We start from the raw sequence: 15,384 nt of genomic DNA on the forward strand, positions 1-15,384 counted from the left end.
TCTAAAGTAACTCAATAACATGGATAATAGAAGCACTTTTAGTTGTGTCCCATTTAATTTCTACCTGTCATTCCTCTGCCTCTTTTTTTCTTGCACTGCTCCCACATTGCAGCTTATGTAACATTTCTTCCACCACTAGCTTCCTCAACTCATACCCTTACTTTTGGCCACTAAACATTTGATAGACAAAATCTACCCTAAAAAGACCATTTAAAAAATCTCCACCTGATTTAGTAACATTAGGCGATTAAAAAAAATCAATCAACCACCTTCTATAAAACCAGAACCAGGATCAAATTATGTTGTGACATTATTACCATACAAATAAATGTGTTGAACTCAGTCCCGCAGTGTTGGAGGAAGGGGTTTGGCACTGGTAGCGAAAGTGAAGCAGAGAACAAAAACCTTAAATTATATATCTGAAATGTAACTTTGTAAAAGGTTTACAGTTTTCATTAAACTTCACAGACAAGATATTCTTTATGAATTTCAGGGAGGGGCATCAGTATTTTAATGGTAATGAACTATGGGCAATTTCATACCACCCAAGTTGCAAGTTACAAGTTACAGCCTTTGTGTAACCCAGTATGATTAATCACTTGCGTCAACCACAACAGTAATGAGAATATCAACATTCTAATTATAACATTCTAACTATGATCAAGCAAAAGATCCAAGCATCTTAGATTTTAAAGACAACAGTACTTTGTACAAAGGGCATGCAACCTTTTTTTCAATAACTTTCAATTAAAACAATGTAGTAATTCTATAGTCAATGTATAGAACTTAAAGTAGTTGCTTTTTTTAAAAAAAAACATCAATTTGACATTAACATTTACATCAAAAGACAGGTAAATATACAATGAAAACTGTATTGCCGCTATATTCTACCTCCTGATTCGTGCAACTACCCAATACACAGCTTGAAATCAGAATTTTTACTTTTAACCTTTCACTGCATAATTGTGAAGACTTTGAAAGGAAAATCCCTTATCATTTTCACTTGAAAATTCAATTCCCATACACACTAGTACATTCCAAGCTTACTGGAAAGATATTTTGCCTCAAAACATGATTATACAGAGAAATCAGTAGGTAAATGTGAAACAAGATGGAAATCAATAAATTCAATATATATATATATATATAAATTTTTAAAAAATATACACACATATGATTATTCAATATATAAAAGGTTTTCAAAGAGCTATTGGTCAGAATTAATATTAAATTTCATTGAGAATGGGAATGTTATTTCTAACTAAATTTCCTTTCCTGCGTTTCATTTTTACAAATATAGAAAGGATTAAAAAATCCTGATTATGATTAAAGTAGAATCTGTCTCCCAAAGAAAATGCAAGAACCAGGTGATACTCAACTTTTACCAGAGAACTACTCAAAAGCAACTTTAATTACCTGGAATGTGCAAGACAAATTCTGATTCACACAGTAATGAGAATCTTTCAAAATGCATAACTGAAAGCAAAGGCAGCAAAATAGATCATGTACAATACATTTTATTAATAGAACTGATTAAAATGAGGTAATTTTTTTTTAGCTCACCACTACATTAGTAACAGCAGTCATGAACTATAAGACTTTACAAATGTACTGTCAAACATTTTAGTTAAAACATGTGAAACTGGAGTGAGGGTTTTTCCCTGCGGTATTAAAGAAGTTGTTTTAACTTACTGATGAATGAGGAGCTGTAGTAGGGACAATCTTGAGGCCTTTCAAGGCAACGTAATTTTAAAAGTCATCTCACAAAAAGTGTACTCAAAAGCAAATCCAACTGTAGTGTCTGAAATGTTTCTACAATCAATTTACCAAAGTCTTGAGTGAAGCAAAGAATTTGTGTAATTTCAGGAAACCATTTAAGATAAAGTTTCAGTCTCCCGCATTCGCAGTAATGCATTTTTGAACAAGTTATATTGCCAGCAACTAATTTGCTTATTTTTAATATTGATTAGTTTTACTAATCTAACTTTGATGTACTATAGATCAACAAAATATTTTGATTAACTGCAACACTCCATCCCTTGGAACATAAATATGAAAATCTATGGTGCTACCTCATGAGTACCACAAGTAACATTTCCAACAGTCCCTCAATGAGTATTACTAAGGCACATAAACATACAGCCACATGACACTTCTTGAGCTTGCAAATAAATAAGGTAGTCCATCTGTTTAAAGCCCTAAATAGAACTGTTTCTGAATGCAGATACAAAGGATAGAAATACGTAACACAGCTTAACACTAAAAAAAAGATTTTTTCCCCTCTTAATACACATTAGAAAAGCTATCTAACTCTTAGTTTTTAAAACAGTTCTGCTTCACAATTTTAAAGTATTTGTTTCATTGTACCTGTTCACCCAATGAAATTCAGTTTGTTTTGACATCATTCCCCCTCAACCAATGTAGTCGAGCAGTTTCCAGTTTGTTTGCAACCCAGCATTAATTCCTTGATTTACAAACATTAGATTGACAATTTTTTTGCTATAACATTGTTAACTCTTTTGGATATGAATCTTCAATATGAAATGTCATTATAAGAAAAATCTGTCACACTCCCTACACAGGAAGACACTGTACTGAAACACTTAAAATGCATTTCACACAGTTTTTTTCCATTTATGAAATGTCACAACACTTTCAAAGAAAACATCCCTGTTGCAAATCCAGGAATCATTGTCTTCTAGGGTAGGGAGCATCAAAAACAGCTAAATTGGTGCCTAGTTTTGACAAAATCTTAAGACTATTTTTCTACCAGAAGTATTAAAGCTAAATATCAAATGTCAAAATAATTTATTTTTAGTCATTAGAATGATTTAGTTTTAAGTGGTGTGTATGTGAACAAATATTCAAAGCTAATAATTTGACAGCTTAGTGAGAGTTAATCAGGATTCAATAAATCTGTAATGTTAGCATTGACATAACTGAAACAATGAAAAGTATACCCAATCACATAGGCACAAACCTCAGAGCCCTGAAACTCCTATACAAATTACCCTTCTACAAAAGCTACATTTATACACAACCTATGCCTATGGTCGATCACAGTATTTTTTTCCCTAACTGAAACAGTAAATGCATTTCTAGAAACTGTGCTAATTGACTCAGTAAATTATGATTTTTTTTGTATCAGCATTTGTATTTTTGTGGCAGTTGCTGCTAACGAACTTCTAAAATGTCCCTGCAGAAAGTGCAATGGATTCCAGAAGTAAAAGGTTTAGAAATCACAGAAAGGCCCCATTATGTTTCATCTTCCATCCAAATGCTTCACAAGATAGAGCTTCATGGCTGCTGGGTAATTTAAGAGATTCTCGTTGAAGTAGGTGCAAGGTTCTGATCTGCAGTCTACCAACAGAGCCTTATTCGCCCACAGAGAAATGCAGATCACACACACATCAGACACTGAACTCTGCAGAAGTATCTATGCACAGAAGGCTGCACTGGAACCCATTCTGCAGGATTACTGGTAAATAAAGCCTGGTTGAGGAGGATGTCCGGCTTTCTGAGTGGCAGGCAGAGGGCAGGGTGGCCTGTACTGTAGTGGAGCGATGAAATTTGGAGCAGTGTTCCCTGATCTTGGTGGGATGGGAGGATATGGAACAGGGTAAGGTGCTCCTGACGTTGCTCCCAGGGCTGCACTCGTAAAAGGAGTGGGAGAGACTCCAACCTGAGGTGGTGGTGGAACCCTCCGAGGTATGACAGTGGGGGTGTTAGATTCTGCATTGTTGGAATTCCAGCTTGTCTGTGGTGGCTCAGGTTGCATTTGTGGCTGGGGTAACCGTGGCCAGGTTAACTTTGGTCCTTTGATGACCATTTCCTGAAGCTTCTCAATTTTTACACGCCGTTGATGTGCCAGTTTTCGTTTTGTTGGATACTGCTCTATAAACACATCCAAGGGTACTTCACCATCTAGAAAGTGTTCCGCCATGATCTACAACAAAATTGAGAGTAAAGCTATCAGTTGTTTTATCAATAAAGCAAAGAGGCATTTATAGGTATTGTGAATTCCAAAATAACAAACTGCTGGAAACACTTGATCAGACAGCACATGTGGGCAGAAGCACTATTAACAACTTTCACTGGATCTGGAAAAATGTTAGAAAAGTAACTTTTTTTAAAACTAAAGCAACACAAAATGCTGGAGGAACTCAGGAGGTCAGGCAGCATCTATAGAAATGAATAAACAGCCAATGTTTTAGCCGAGACCCTTCTTTGGGATGGGAAAGGAAGGGGGAAGACGCCAGAATAATAAAGTGGAGGGAGGGGTTAGGAGAATAGCTAGAAGGTGATAGATGAAGCCAGGTGGGTGGGAAAGGTCAAGGCCTCGAGAAGAGGGAATCTGATAGGAGAGTGGGTCATAGGAGAAGGGGCACCAGGGAAGTGATAGACAAATGATAAGACATAAGAGACTAGAGAAGAGGAGAGGGGAGGGGGAGGGAAAGATAACGAAAGGAGAAATCAATGTTCATGCCATCAGGTTGGAGGCTACCCAAATGGATCCTCCACTCTGAGGATCAACACCCTATTTTTTAAAACTAATGTGCTGATGAGGGGGGTGGAGGTTGGGGTAGGAGGAATAAAAAGTCAGGTCTGGACAGGGCAGCTGTGAGTAAGTTGACAATGAAAATGCACAGTAAATGAGACAAGCTGGGTTGGATGAAGGCGCAATGGGAATAGCAGGAACGATTGTTGGCCATTGCTGAAAGTCTCAAGTATGGAAGGTATTTTGCAAGTTGTCTCCTTGAGCTTAAGCAGAAAAGGAGACGAGGAGGTCCTGAGGTAATGAAGAGTGGAGCAGCTCCACAGCAACACACAGATTAGACAAAAGCAAGTTACAAAATGATCACCCAGTTGGTGTTTGATGACCCAGTAGGGTCCTATATAGTAAACAAATACAGAATACCAAATTGAAATTAGAATAAGAAATTTACTTATCACCTGAAGGTAACATTTGGTGTTCAACACAGAGCGAGACAGGTGAAGGATAAGTATAGCAACTCCTGCACTTGATAAGGATCACGGACAGTGAGGGGTGAAAGATAAATAGAAAGGAGAGATAAAAGAGGGATGATGCTTATGTATACAATCTGTTACATACAGAAACAGATGAAATGAATAACAAGCACATCTTTATTCTGCTTTTGGAACAGAAGCAAAAGGAATGAATGCTGTTGAGTTATCAACAATGTGGAAGGGGGAGTCCTTTAAAAAGGAATATGAGGAAAAACTTAGAAGCAGTGGCATTGCCAGAACAGATTCTACTAAGACAAAATGGGGAGCAAGCTTGGAAGTGTAGAAAAATTAGCTTTGAGCTGACCTGGATACTGGTTTAAAGCCCATCCTCAAAAAGACTGAGAAATTGTGCAACACAGGAGGATAGTCAGTGATGGATCACATGAAGGAAAAGGCTGGAAAATTATTAAATATTTCAGTTCATAACACAAGTTTGAAAAGGCACATTATACACTCAAAATGGTATTGAATAAAAGGGACCATTAGAATGGGTCTCCTCATGGGGATGATGGGACTGGACAACAAAGGAGAAAATAGTTTGCTGTCTTTTTGCACACTGGTTGAATGCCAAGTTGGTGCAGTGTTTCATTGACTCTTATGTTTATAATTTTACTATGGATTTATTGAGTATGCCTGTTGGAAAATAAATCACAGGGTTTTATGCTGTGATATACATATATGTTGACTAGCAAGTGGTGATAGATGAGGGTGGGAAGAGATTGGACAAAAGGGATGGTAAAGAAATAGAAGTTTAAAAAAAAATTGTGGGGCAAGATTCCACATTCAAAATGAAGTCTCCTGCCTTTATGATTACTTAGTCTTTCTCATCATCATCATAGAATTACTAAGATTACGTGCTGGTTTACAGTAGACATTGTCTCCTTCAGTCAGAATGATCTCAGAGCACAAGAGAGAATAAGAACTGAAATGAAAGGGGATTGAGGGGTGGGGGTCATAATTTAAAGCAAGTCATACTTGAATGCATTTTGAGAATTGCAAAATGAATCATCAATAGCTCATTTGACATTGGGGAGCAGTTTAACTAAATATAGTTTTATGCAACTACCAATCTCACCCAAAACTCTTTTCCTCCCCTCTCTGTCACAAGATCATCAAACAATTGTGCTTAGTCAGCTCAGCTGATAGAAGAGTTTATGATATCAGTGATGCTCTATCATAACTGGTTGGTCACTGAACAAACAATTTGCATAAACTGAACTGTGAAACATTTACCTCAGTTTCCTCTTCAATTTTTGCTCCTTCTGTCTGTAGGAGTGCAAGTAGTGTGTCTAGGGAAGCACTTCTGGATTGGCTTTCTGCAAAGAGGAAGGAAAAAAAACCTGTTTCAAAGTCAATTTTTTCCCCACCCAAAAATGTACACTGTTGAATTCTAAATTTAAAAATGGTACAAATCTTGTTAATTTAAATTGACCTGGGAAAACTACATCAGATGCTGCAGCATGAATGTTATGAGTTTACAGCTCAGTACCAATCTATTCAGCCTGTTGTATCTCCGCTCGTATAATGTTGGAACAAAATGTCAATGCCCATTTCCATAGTTCTGTCCGCTTATTTACATTTTCTCCATAAAGACAATGTATTCTTTTTCAATACTACCTGCATCAATACATTCAAGGCAATGACCACTGCCCATCTTCAGTAGCACTTCAGTACATTGTATTGTACAGAAGCTGAGACAAAAGGGAAAGTTTGGGTAATATTTCATAATGGAAACCTGTGAGAGAGGCTTGGGTGAAAAAAGTGGGGAAAAAAAGATACAATTCAAATAATTAAATTACCTTAAGTTCAGATTATTTGGACCATCTTTTACAGAGGAAAAACATTTCTTTAAAAAAAGTGCCTGATCTCAGCAGCTAACCCTCTTGGATTTTAAATGTTTTGTAATGATCTCAACAAATCACACAGAAAATAGTCCAAAACTTCCAGAATTATGTTTTTGAAATGCTAGTTTCAACCACTAGAAAAAAAGTACAGCTGATCCAATAAATTTAATTAAACAATTACATAATAGAAATAAGGAAGGTGTGCTCAATAATTTGTTCATTGTAATCTCTGGAGAAAAATATTGTCTGAATATCCAGAAATTTTTTAACAATTTGTAATGTGAAGCCCATCTGGACCATTTGACATTTCCAACAGTGTTAATAGACACGAGTAGAGCAGCAAGAGATGGAAACTGGCCAGCCTAGATTCATTCTTCATGATTCAGTGGAAGGGAAATAAAGCAGCGATGATTGATACTGAACTGGCAATTTCAGGTTGGAATTACCTGCAAGGAATAGTACTGGAAGCAGATTATCCACCTTTCAAAATGGTGCTGTAAGGAAATGTTTGAACTATACTGAACCTTTTCTACAGTGCTTATTTGAAATATTCCTGATGTGAAAATTGTTTTTTTGTTAAATGGCTGCCAGGACTCTTTACAGTGCAAACCAATTGACCTTGTACTGCAAGTTTCGCTTTGTTGATTACAGATTAGTTAAAATTCAAAGGTTTAAAGTACAGTTATCATCAGGGAATGTATAAATTATATAACCTTGAGATTTGTTTGCTCACAGGTAGCCACTAAGCAAGAAAGCTGAAAGAACCCAATTAAAGAAAAAAAAAAGACAATACCCAGTATGAAAAACCACAAGTCATGCAAACAATTGACGCGAACAACATTCCAAACCAAAAATCGAGTCCTTAGATCCGATCCCGGAGCAAAGCCTCGTTTATTAGTTCAGCATATTACTGGGCACTGAACACAACAGCTGGGGCAGTCTCGAGACAGAGCCATCGCAGAGAATGAGCGAAATCAGCTCTTGCCCTGGATCCCGACACCTGGGCTGGCGTTTAAATTGACCAAAGGAGCAGTAGTAAAAGGATCTGGCACCCTGGAGAGAGGACTGAACATCATGCAGAGTGGGCGAAATTGGCTCTTGCCTCTGATCTGGGCCAGCATTTATACTGTCCAAACAGCATATCGTACCTTGCACTAGGACTCGGGGACTACTGCAGCGAAAGGCTCCGGGACTAGACCACACCACCCAGCGACTTGCTCTGGGCCCAGATTTCACCAAAGCCGCTTTCAAGCCCTTAAAATCAGCTCAGCGACTCTGATCTCACATCCGAGCTGATTGTATGGGCATCAAATCTCCTTCTGCCCTGTGCCCGACTTCTCTATTCAGTGCCAGAGTGATCCAACCTCGCACCTGGGCCAGTTGTATGGGCATTGAACTCAACCTGCCCACCCCACAAACTTGCTCCACCATTGCTCGCCCCTTCACTGTTTGCAGTGATAATTGAACACGATTTACCTCAGAAAAGGCATCTTTAGTGGAGTTTTTACTACCAGAAAGCTGTTGCACGCATTCGATAGCGCCATCTCAACCAGAAACCTGGGTCTAAACCTAAACATTGATTATGTGGCAATAGGGCAACTTTCCTGCCATAACTTAGAAAGATTGACATAAAATTTTTAATTTCACACTCAGAAGTTTGTCAATGAAGAACAGATTCCCACTGCCATTAATTCTGTTGGTTAAGTGGAAAAAAACATGTTCAAACATGCAACATTTCTACTGTTAATTACTGATTAGCACCACAGCTAATTAATACAAATCCTGCAGAGACACAAACCGAACAGCCTTACAAAACTTTTCCTGTTCCAAACTAAGGACTTCTAAATTCTAGCCAACAGAAATAAAACAAATTCAACCTCCATCCCTCAAGTAGAATACATCTCTGTAATAAATGCAAAAGGTACATACATTCCTCACCCAATCAACTTCACCATGGCTGTCTGTTCTGAAAAGTGCCAACCGCTTTCAGCTACTTTAATGACCACATATCCTGATCTTAAGTGGACCTGCTCCTACCATTTGACTGGCAGATGATGCTGTACGCCACCATACTCCTGTGACTGAATTAAGCGGAGTTCAGTGGCAGAGACTAACCTTGTGTAAAGCTCTCCCCATCACGGGTAAAGCTCTTCTGAGCACATCTACATGAAATGCTGCCGTAAGAAAGCAGAATCCACCATCCAGGATATGCTCTCTTCTCACTGCTGCCATCAGGAAGGTGGTACAGGAGCCTCAGAGCTCACTCCCAGGTTCAGGAACAACTATCAGGCTCTTGAATAACTTCACTTGCCCCATCGTTGGAATTGTTCTGACAACTTATGGACTCGCTTTCCAAGGACTCTTCATCTCATGTTCTTGATATTTATTGTTTATTTATTATCATTATTACCTCTTTCTTTTTGTATTTGCACTGCTTGTTGTCTTTTGCTCCCTGGCTGAACACCCAAGTTGGTGCAGACTTCCATCGATTCCGTTATGGTTATATGCATATATTGAGTATGCCTGCAGGGTTGTATGCAGTGACGTATGTGCTTTGATAATAAATTTACTTTGAAATGTAAAGTGAGAAAATTCACTTCCACTGAAAACAACAAAGGTCAGAAGTTACTAATTCAGGGGTGGGGGAGAAGGGGAAAACAAACTGGACCAAATGTTCAGAGTTGAGACACAGATAGGTGCTTGCAGGTTAGTGCGTATTCACTGAGCCAAAGGGCTTGTTTCCAATCTTGGCCACTCATTTCCTTGGAGACAAAGCAGGGACATTTGAGAGGTGAAGCTCTGGTGGAGGTGCAGCAATCAATTCAGAAGCCAACAGCAGGTTGGTCTTCATGTTAGAGGAATGGAACACAAGAATTAAGGCATCTTACTACACTTGTGCAAAGCCTAGGTACGATCACACCTGGATTTTGAAAATCTGCTTGCCATAGAGCAGGGGTTCCTAACCGTTTTTTTAAAATGTTGTGGGCCAATACTATTTAGCAAGAGGTCCGTGGACCCCAGATTGAAAACCCCACTGTAAAGGAAGTGCAGTGAATTTTCACCTGGCTGATTCTTGGAATTGTAAGTCTGAGATTAGGTAACCAGGGTCCTGGTGTTAAGATTTTAAGAATGAAATGTAGGAAACATTGTAAGATACAATTCCTAGAGAACTCAACAGAATAGTAGGACATTTCCCCGGCAGAGATCTAAACTAGGGTCAATTGCAAACAAGGGATAGGCCAAAGAGAAACAAGACAAGAAATTTCGTAACTCAGAATTCTCTACTCACGAAAGATAGAACCGTGGAATATCATCAATGCAATTCAAAATATATTTTTGGATATTAGTAGAAGAATGACATTTGGGGAATAAAACAACAAGTTCGGGCATAATCACGTTAACAAGCAGAACAGTTATGGTCTACTCCTACTCCCATTTGTTCCTAAACTTGATACTTTACTTTGAAATGATGGAATAATTTAATAAATTAAAGGTCACTAGAGTTGCCTAAAGTAGTTGCATCTTCCAGAGACAGTATGTCTTTTCTAAAGCACCAAACAATGGACTCAAAGGACTGAAAAATGGTCTGAGATTTTTAGTTGAACAGTTTATAAAAGAACCATTAAGAGAAGCAGTAATAATCTCTAACAGACTGTTATTGAACAATTTGTACCAACGAGCCTGCGGCAGCTCACTGAACACATTTTATTAGATTCTACTGTTCATAGTCCTGCAATAAAACATTTCCAATGATTATGCAAAGAAATCTACGAGATTAGCAAACTCTTGCAACTAGCATCTTATATTTGTGGCTCAGCAACAGGGTTTTGATCATCAGAACCACGGAGATGTCCAGACCAATTCCAGTCAGTATTTTTAAAACAATAAAATCTGGTGCATTTAAATCCTCTGCTTAGACATGTGCAATCAACACAACAAATTGTGTAGTTCAAAGATGGTGTTCATATGTGCCTCAGTATAATCAATACAAAACCATATTTGAAAATTACTATTCAACCATGACCATAGATGTGTCCTATTAGGATCCATATTCTAATTGCAAAGGAAATCTCACTAGAATGTGTGATACCACATAATTACTGATTAAAATGCATCTGTTCAGTTCATTTCAGATAGTTAAAACTGCTCTGAAGTTACTTCCACTGTTCTGAGGTTCCTCCTGCCCACAGGCAAGGCAAAGGTCGTGCAGTAGAGCAAGCAAAAAGGTTCTTGTTAAATTAGAAATCCCAGGAACCAAATTTCTTTATTTTTAAAAAAAAATTGTAACAAGGTACAACTGATGCTACAATGCAGAAATTAAAAAAAAAAGCAGAACAGAATTGCAGAACTCTCCCTGCAATGTTTTCCCCTTTCACATAATACAACATACTTGGGGATAATTCCACAGCCTCAAAAGACCAAAACACTTCCACAACTACTCCACTACAGCTGCCTGTCCAGCCAAGTGTAATATTGTAAGAGGGAATCCCATCTACCAACAACAAGTATGCCTCACACACCTCCACAGCTCAGATCAATATACATGTGACTAAACTTACAACCTGTCCTGGACTCAACAGCACATCCTCAATGCCTCAACCAGAAGGACACTGCAAGATTGAGACTGTTGTGCCCACCCCATACAGGAATGCACTGTTTTACATTCTAAAAATTTGAGAACTGAATGCTGTACATACACTTAAAGATAAACAAATGTTGGCTCAGTTTATACAAAATTGTACATCAAATTTTAGTTGTACAAAATTCAGTGGATGACTCTTACTTCCTACAATACTTAATTCTCCTTTGGATAACAAGGTGACTCTCAATAGTCCAGTTGTATTAGTGGAAATGTAGTGCAGTTCAGAGCAGTGACCAATTGAAATTTAAATCAACCAGCCGTTTACAGGATTGTCAGTGGGGTGCTAATGCTAAAAGTAGACTTGAGAAAAAGGTCACAATATGCCAAAATTATATATAATACACACACCTACACCTGTAAGATGCTCAGAGGACAGACAAGGTGCAATAAAGTGAAAGACAAGAACCTCTGCAGACCTCAAATTTATATCACCAACAGGCATCAATTGATGCCCAGCTTTAGAGAACTCAACAGCTAAGAATAATGGCTATGCACTTACCAAAAAAAAAAGTCCAATTTGAGAATTGTTATGGAGGTTGTTATCAACAAGTTTCATACCAAAGACTCACTTAAAATGTTCAAAGGTTCATTTTACTATCAAAGTACACAACTCTCAAATTCTTCTTCTGCAGGTTGCCACAAAACCAAGAAAGAATGGCAGCACAATCATCAACCCTCAAATTCCTCCTCCCTGTGCAAAAAAAAAATAAAGAACAGGCACATCGACCCCCAAATCCCCCTATCTGCACACAAAAAAAAACAAGAAAGATCGAGCAAAAAACACAGAATACAAAAACTATAAGGCTGAGAAAAAGTCTATGGTCCAAGTCCATTATCAAAAACGCAGAAAACCTGGATCACATACTTTGGGCACAGCCACAGGCCTTTCCCTCTCCGTAGCAGAGCAGTCTCACCAGCAATCAAAAGGCAGTCTACCCTCTCCATAGCAGCAATCCCCTAGCAATAAAAAGGCAGGCAGTTGGCCCTCATCTTTCGCATTCACTGCCATGTTTCAATCTCCCTCGTCGCTAAAATTGGCGAAGAATGGAAGCTTTAATCGGTGAAATGGAGTTGACCATCAGCTCATGCTCAGCCTCCTCTCAAAGAGGTTCACTCACGGTGCCTCTGCCTCCCAGAATCCTCTCAGAGACTGCGTTCTCCAAACCGCAAATCACAGGCTCCAACTATTCCAGAACCGCATTCAAGATGAAAAACAAATGTAAAGGACATAAAAGAAGTGAAACATAAGGTTTCATGATCTATCCAGATGTTGACTGAAGGAACATTGTACCCAGGTGCCATCTTGATCAGAGGTAAGACAAGTTCAACCAGTGCCAGACGGGCCCAGATGTGTGCCATGGAGCTAGCTCTGCTACTGGTGTGGCGAGGCAGGCCATGTGGCCCTGACCTGACCTGTCCCACAACCTCTGGCAGGGTAGCTCCAAGAGCAGACCAGGCAGGCACAACAACCCCGCGGCAGCCCAACACAATGCAGTGCACCATCGCTGGCCACCCCAGTGCAGCACATCATGCCCCTCATTAGCAACTGCATCAGTGTAGTGTGACGTCACTGGGCCACCCAAACAGTGCGGGAGCTGTGGCATCGGAGCAGCAAGGGCTCGGATCATGACCAACGGTGGTGGCTGGAAGACCTCCCGGACCAGCCCCTCGACATCTCCGCAGCCAGGGACGAGGGCTGCAGATGCTCAGGGCTGGTCTAACACCACATTTAACACTGGGCATGCCCAGCCCATCCACCCAAGGCCCCGAATGCCAGGCCCTCCCCATGTGCCAGACAAAGAGCCCTCTGACACCAGTGGGCAGCCTTGGTATTGTTGGTCAGAAAGAAAGACAGGTCCTGGTGATTCTGTGTAGATTACTTCTCAATGCCGTGACCCAGAAGATCTCTTGCCTGCTGCCCCGAATTGAAGATACCCTGGACTGTATCATGGGTTCGACCTGGTTCAGCTTTCTCAATTTTTGGAATGGCTACTGGTAGGTCGAACTGACCCTTAAGGCTCAGACCAAGACTACCATCACCACTTGTGAAGGGCTGTGGCACTTCCAGGTAACGCTGTTTGACCTGTGTAATGGCCTGGCCACATTCGAGAGACTGACGGAGAGGATGGTGGCTCACATTCTGCAGAGTCACTGTGTCATCTATTTGGACGACCTGCTGGTGCACGCTGTCGTTTTTGTTGATGCTCTGCGGAACTTGGAAGAGGTCTCTGCCGCCGTCCACCAGGCAAACCCCACAAAATGCTGCCTACTGTGCTGTCAGATGAAGTTCCTGGGCCTCGTGGTGAGCACAGAAGGAGTGGCGATGGATCCCAGGAAAGTGGCAATGTTGATGCTCTCTCTCGTTGTCTCTGTGAGCCCAACGAGTGTCGCTGCCTCAAGGAGCGGGGCCAGGGGCAAGCGGTGGTGGCAGCCGGCAGTGAGGTAGACATCCCCACTATTGACCACCAGCAGCGAACAGGAGAGTGATTCTGCGCTGGCCCGGGTGAGGGAATGGCTGAGTGTGGGATGGCGGCCAGAGTGGGCAGAGGTCTCCGCCCTGGATCCAGGGATCAGCCATGATAAAATGGAGGAGTGGATTCAATAGGCTGAATGGCCTAATTCTGCTCCTATGTCTTATAGTTCTGGTTTTAAAATGGCTTTGTGGTGTGTGTGTTCAGTAGAATGATGGTGAGATGTTCAAGTTTATTTAATGTTACATTTTAGCATGGTTATATCTAACTGTTAACTAGTGTTTGTGTGCCACCCTGAAGATAACTGGAATGTGTATAATCAGCTGGCCCATCTGTATGTGACTGAGTTAGTTCTCACTGAGCTACAGCGGTCTGTTACTGTGCTTGTCGCAATAAAAAAAAACAGTTCAGATATACAAGCTTTTCTTGTTTGTCATGAACCAAATGCTTGTCATGGTATGTTCCTTTACTCACCATTTAAGAGGTGCAAATTACAAAAATAATAAAATTAATTATACTTGTTATAACAATTTTTGTTACCTTGAACATAGAGCTCTGTCAAGACAGTTAAGCCCCAGCATAGATCCTTGTGCTAAAACCTACAGTCAATTCTTTCTATATTGTCCCTAATATCTGTGTGCTCTCCAAAGACAGAGCTAATCCTCTCCATATTTTAACTAAAATTAAAGCATGTGAAGCCAAAGGCACATCTTCTACATTGAAGCTTTCTGAATGTCCATATGTATTTTGTCTCCCCCATCCCAAAAAGAGCCCAAGTGTTTTAATTGCAATTCAGAGTGCATTATACTTACATCTTTCCCACCTTGTGAATACATAGGCTTTGGATGGCTGGGTGGAGATATGTCACTACTAAAGGAGGTTTAAGGCACTCCTTCCCTCCACTAGCCAGAGTTCACCCTTATGCAAGGTGTAGCACCTGCTTAGCACCCGATCGGGGTCACATGATAGCATACGAGCAGCTGTTGCACATCACAACCTTGGTTATGTAACCACTGACACTAGGCAGCCGATATTTGAAGAGTATTGATAATAGCGGGAATAAAGACATTGCCCAAAAGAAAGGAATGGCAAATCACTTCTGTAGAAAAGTTTGCCAAGATGAATCATGGTTCTGGAAAGACCATAACCGCTCTCATCATATGACACAGTACACACTGAATGAATAGGCTTTAAACAAGCAATTCACTTCAAGGAACTTAAAAATAGATGAAGAGAACTTAATCATAGTGAAGAGCAGAATAATGTTCCATTGCTCATCTATGACAATCCTATTGAGTTAGGTTCACAAAGACAGGAAGATCTGAGATGCTAGAAATCCAAAACAACACACTAAAAATGCTGGAGTAACTCAGCATATCAGGCAGCATCTATGGAAAAG

General features: G+C 39.9%; 1 protein-coding gene across 1 annotated transcript in view; it reads right to left on the minus strand.

Moving 5' to 3' along the window:
* Nucleotides 1–1,393: 1,393 nt before the first annotated feature.
* Nucleotides 1,394–15,384, minus strand: part of vps37ba (VPS37B subunit of ESCRT-I a) — a 31,812-nt gene continuing 17,821 nt past the window's right edge. Inside the window, exons 3-4 of the mRNA XM_059988226.1 lie at nt 6,262–6,344; nt 1,394–3,946 (exon numbers count right to left, since the gene is read on the minus strand). Coding sequence (XP_059844209.1) covers nt 3,476–3,946; nt 6,262–6,344 — 554 coding nt within the window. The 3' untranslated portion in view covers nt 1,394–3,475. The remainder of the gene's footprint in view (nt 3,947–6,261; nt 6,345–15,384) is intronic.

Source organism: Hypanus sabinus, chromosome 13, assembly GCF_030144855.1.
Source record: "Hypanus sabinus isolate sHypSab1 chromosome 13, sHypSab1.hap1, whole genome shotgun sequence".
Taxonomy (NCBI): Eukaryota; Metazoa; Chordata; class Chondrichthyes; order Myliobatiformes; family Dasyatidae; genus Hypanus; species Hypanus sabinus.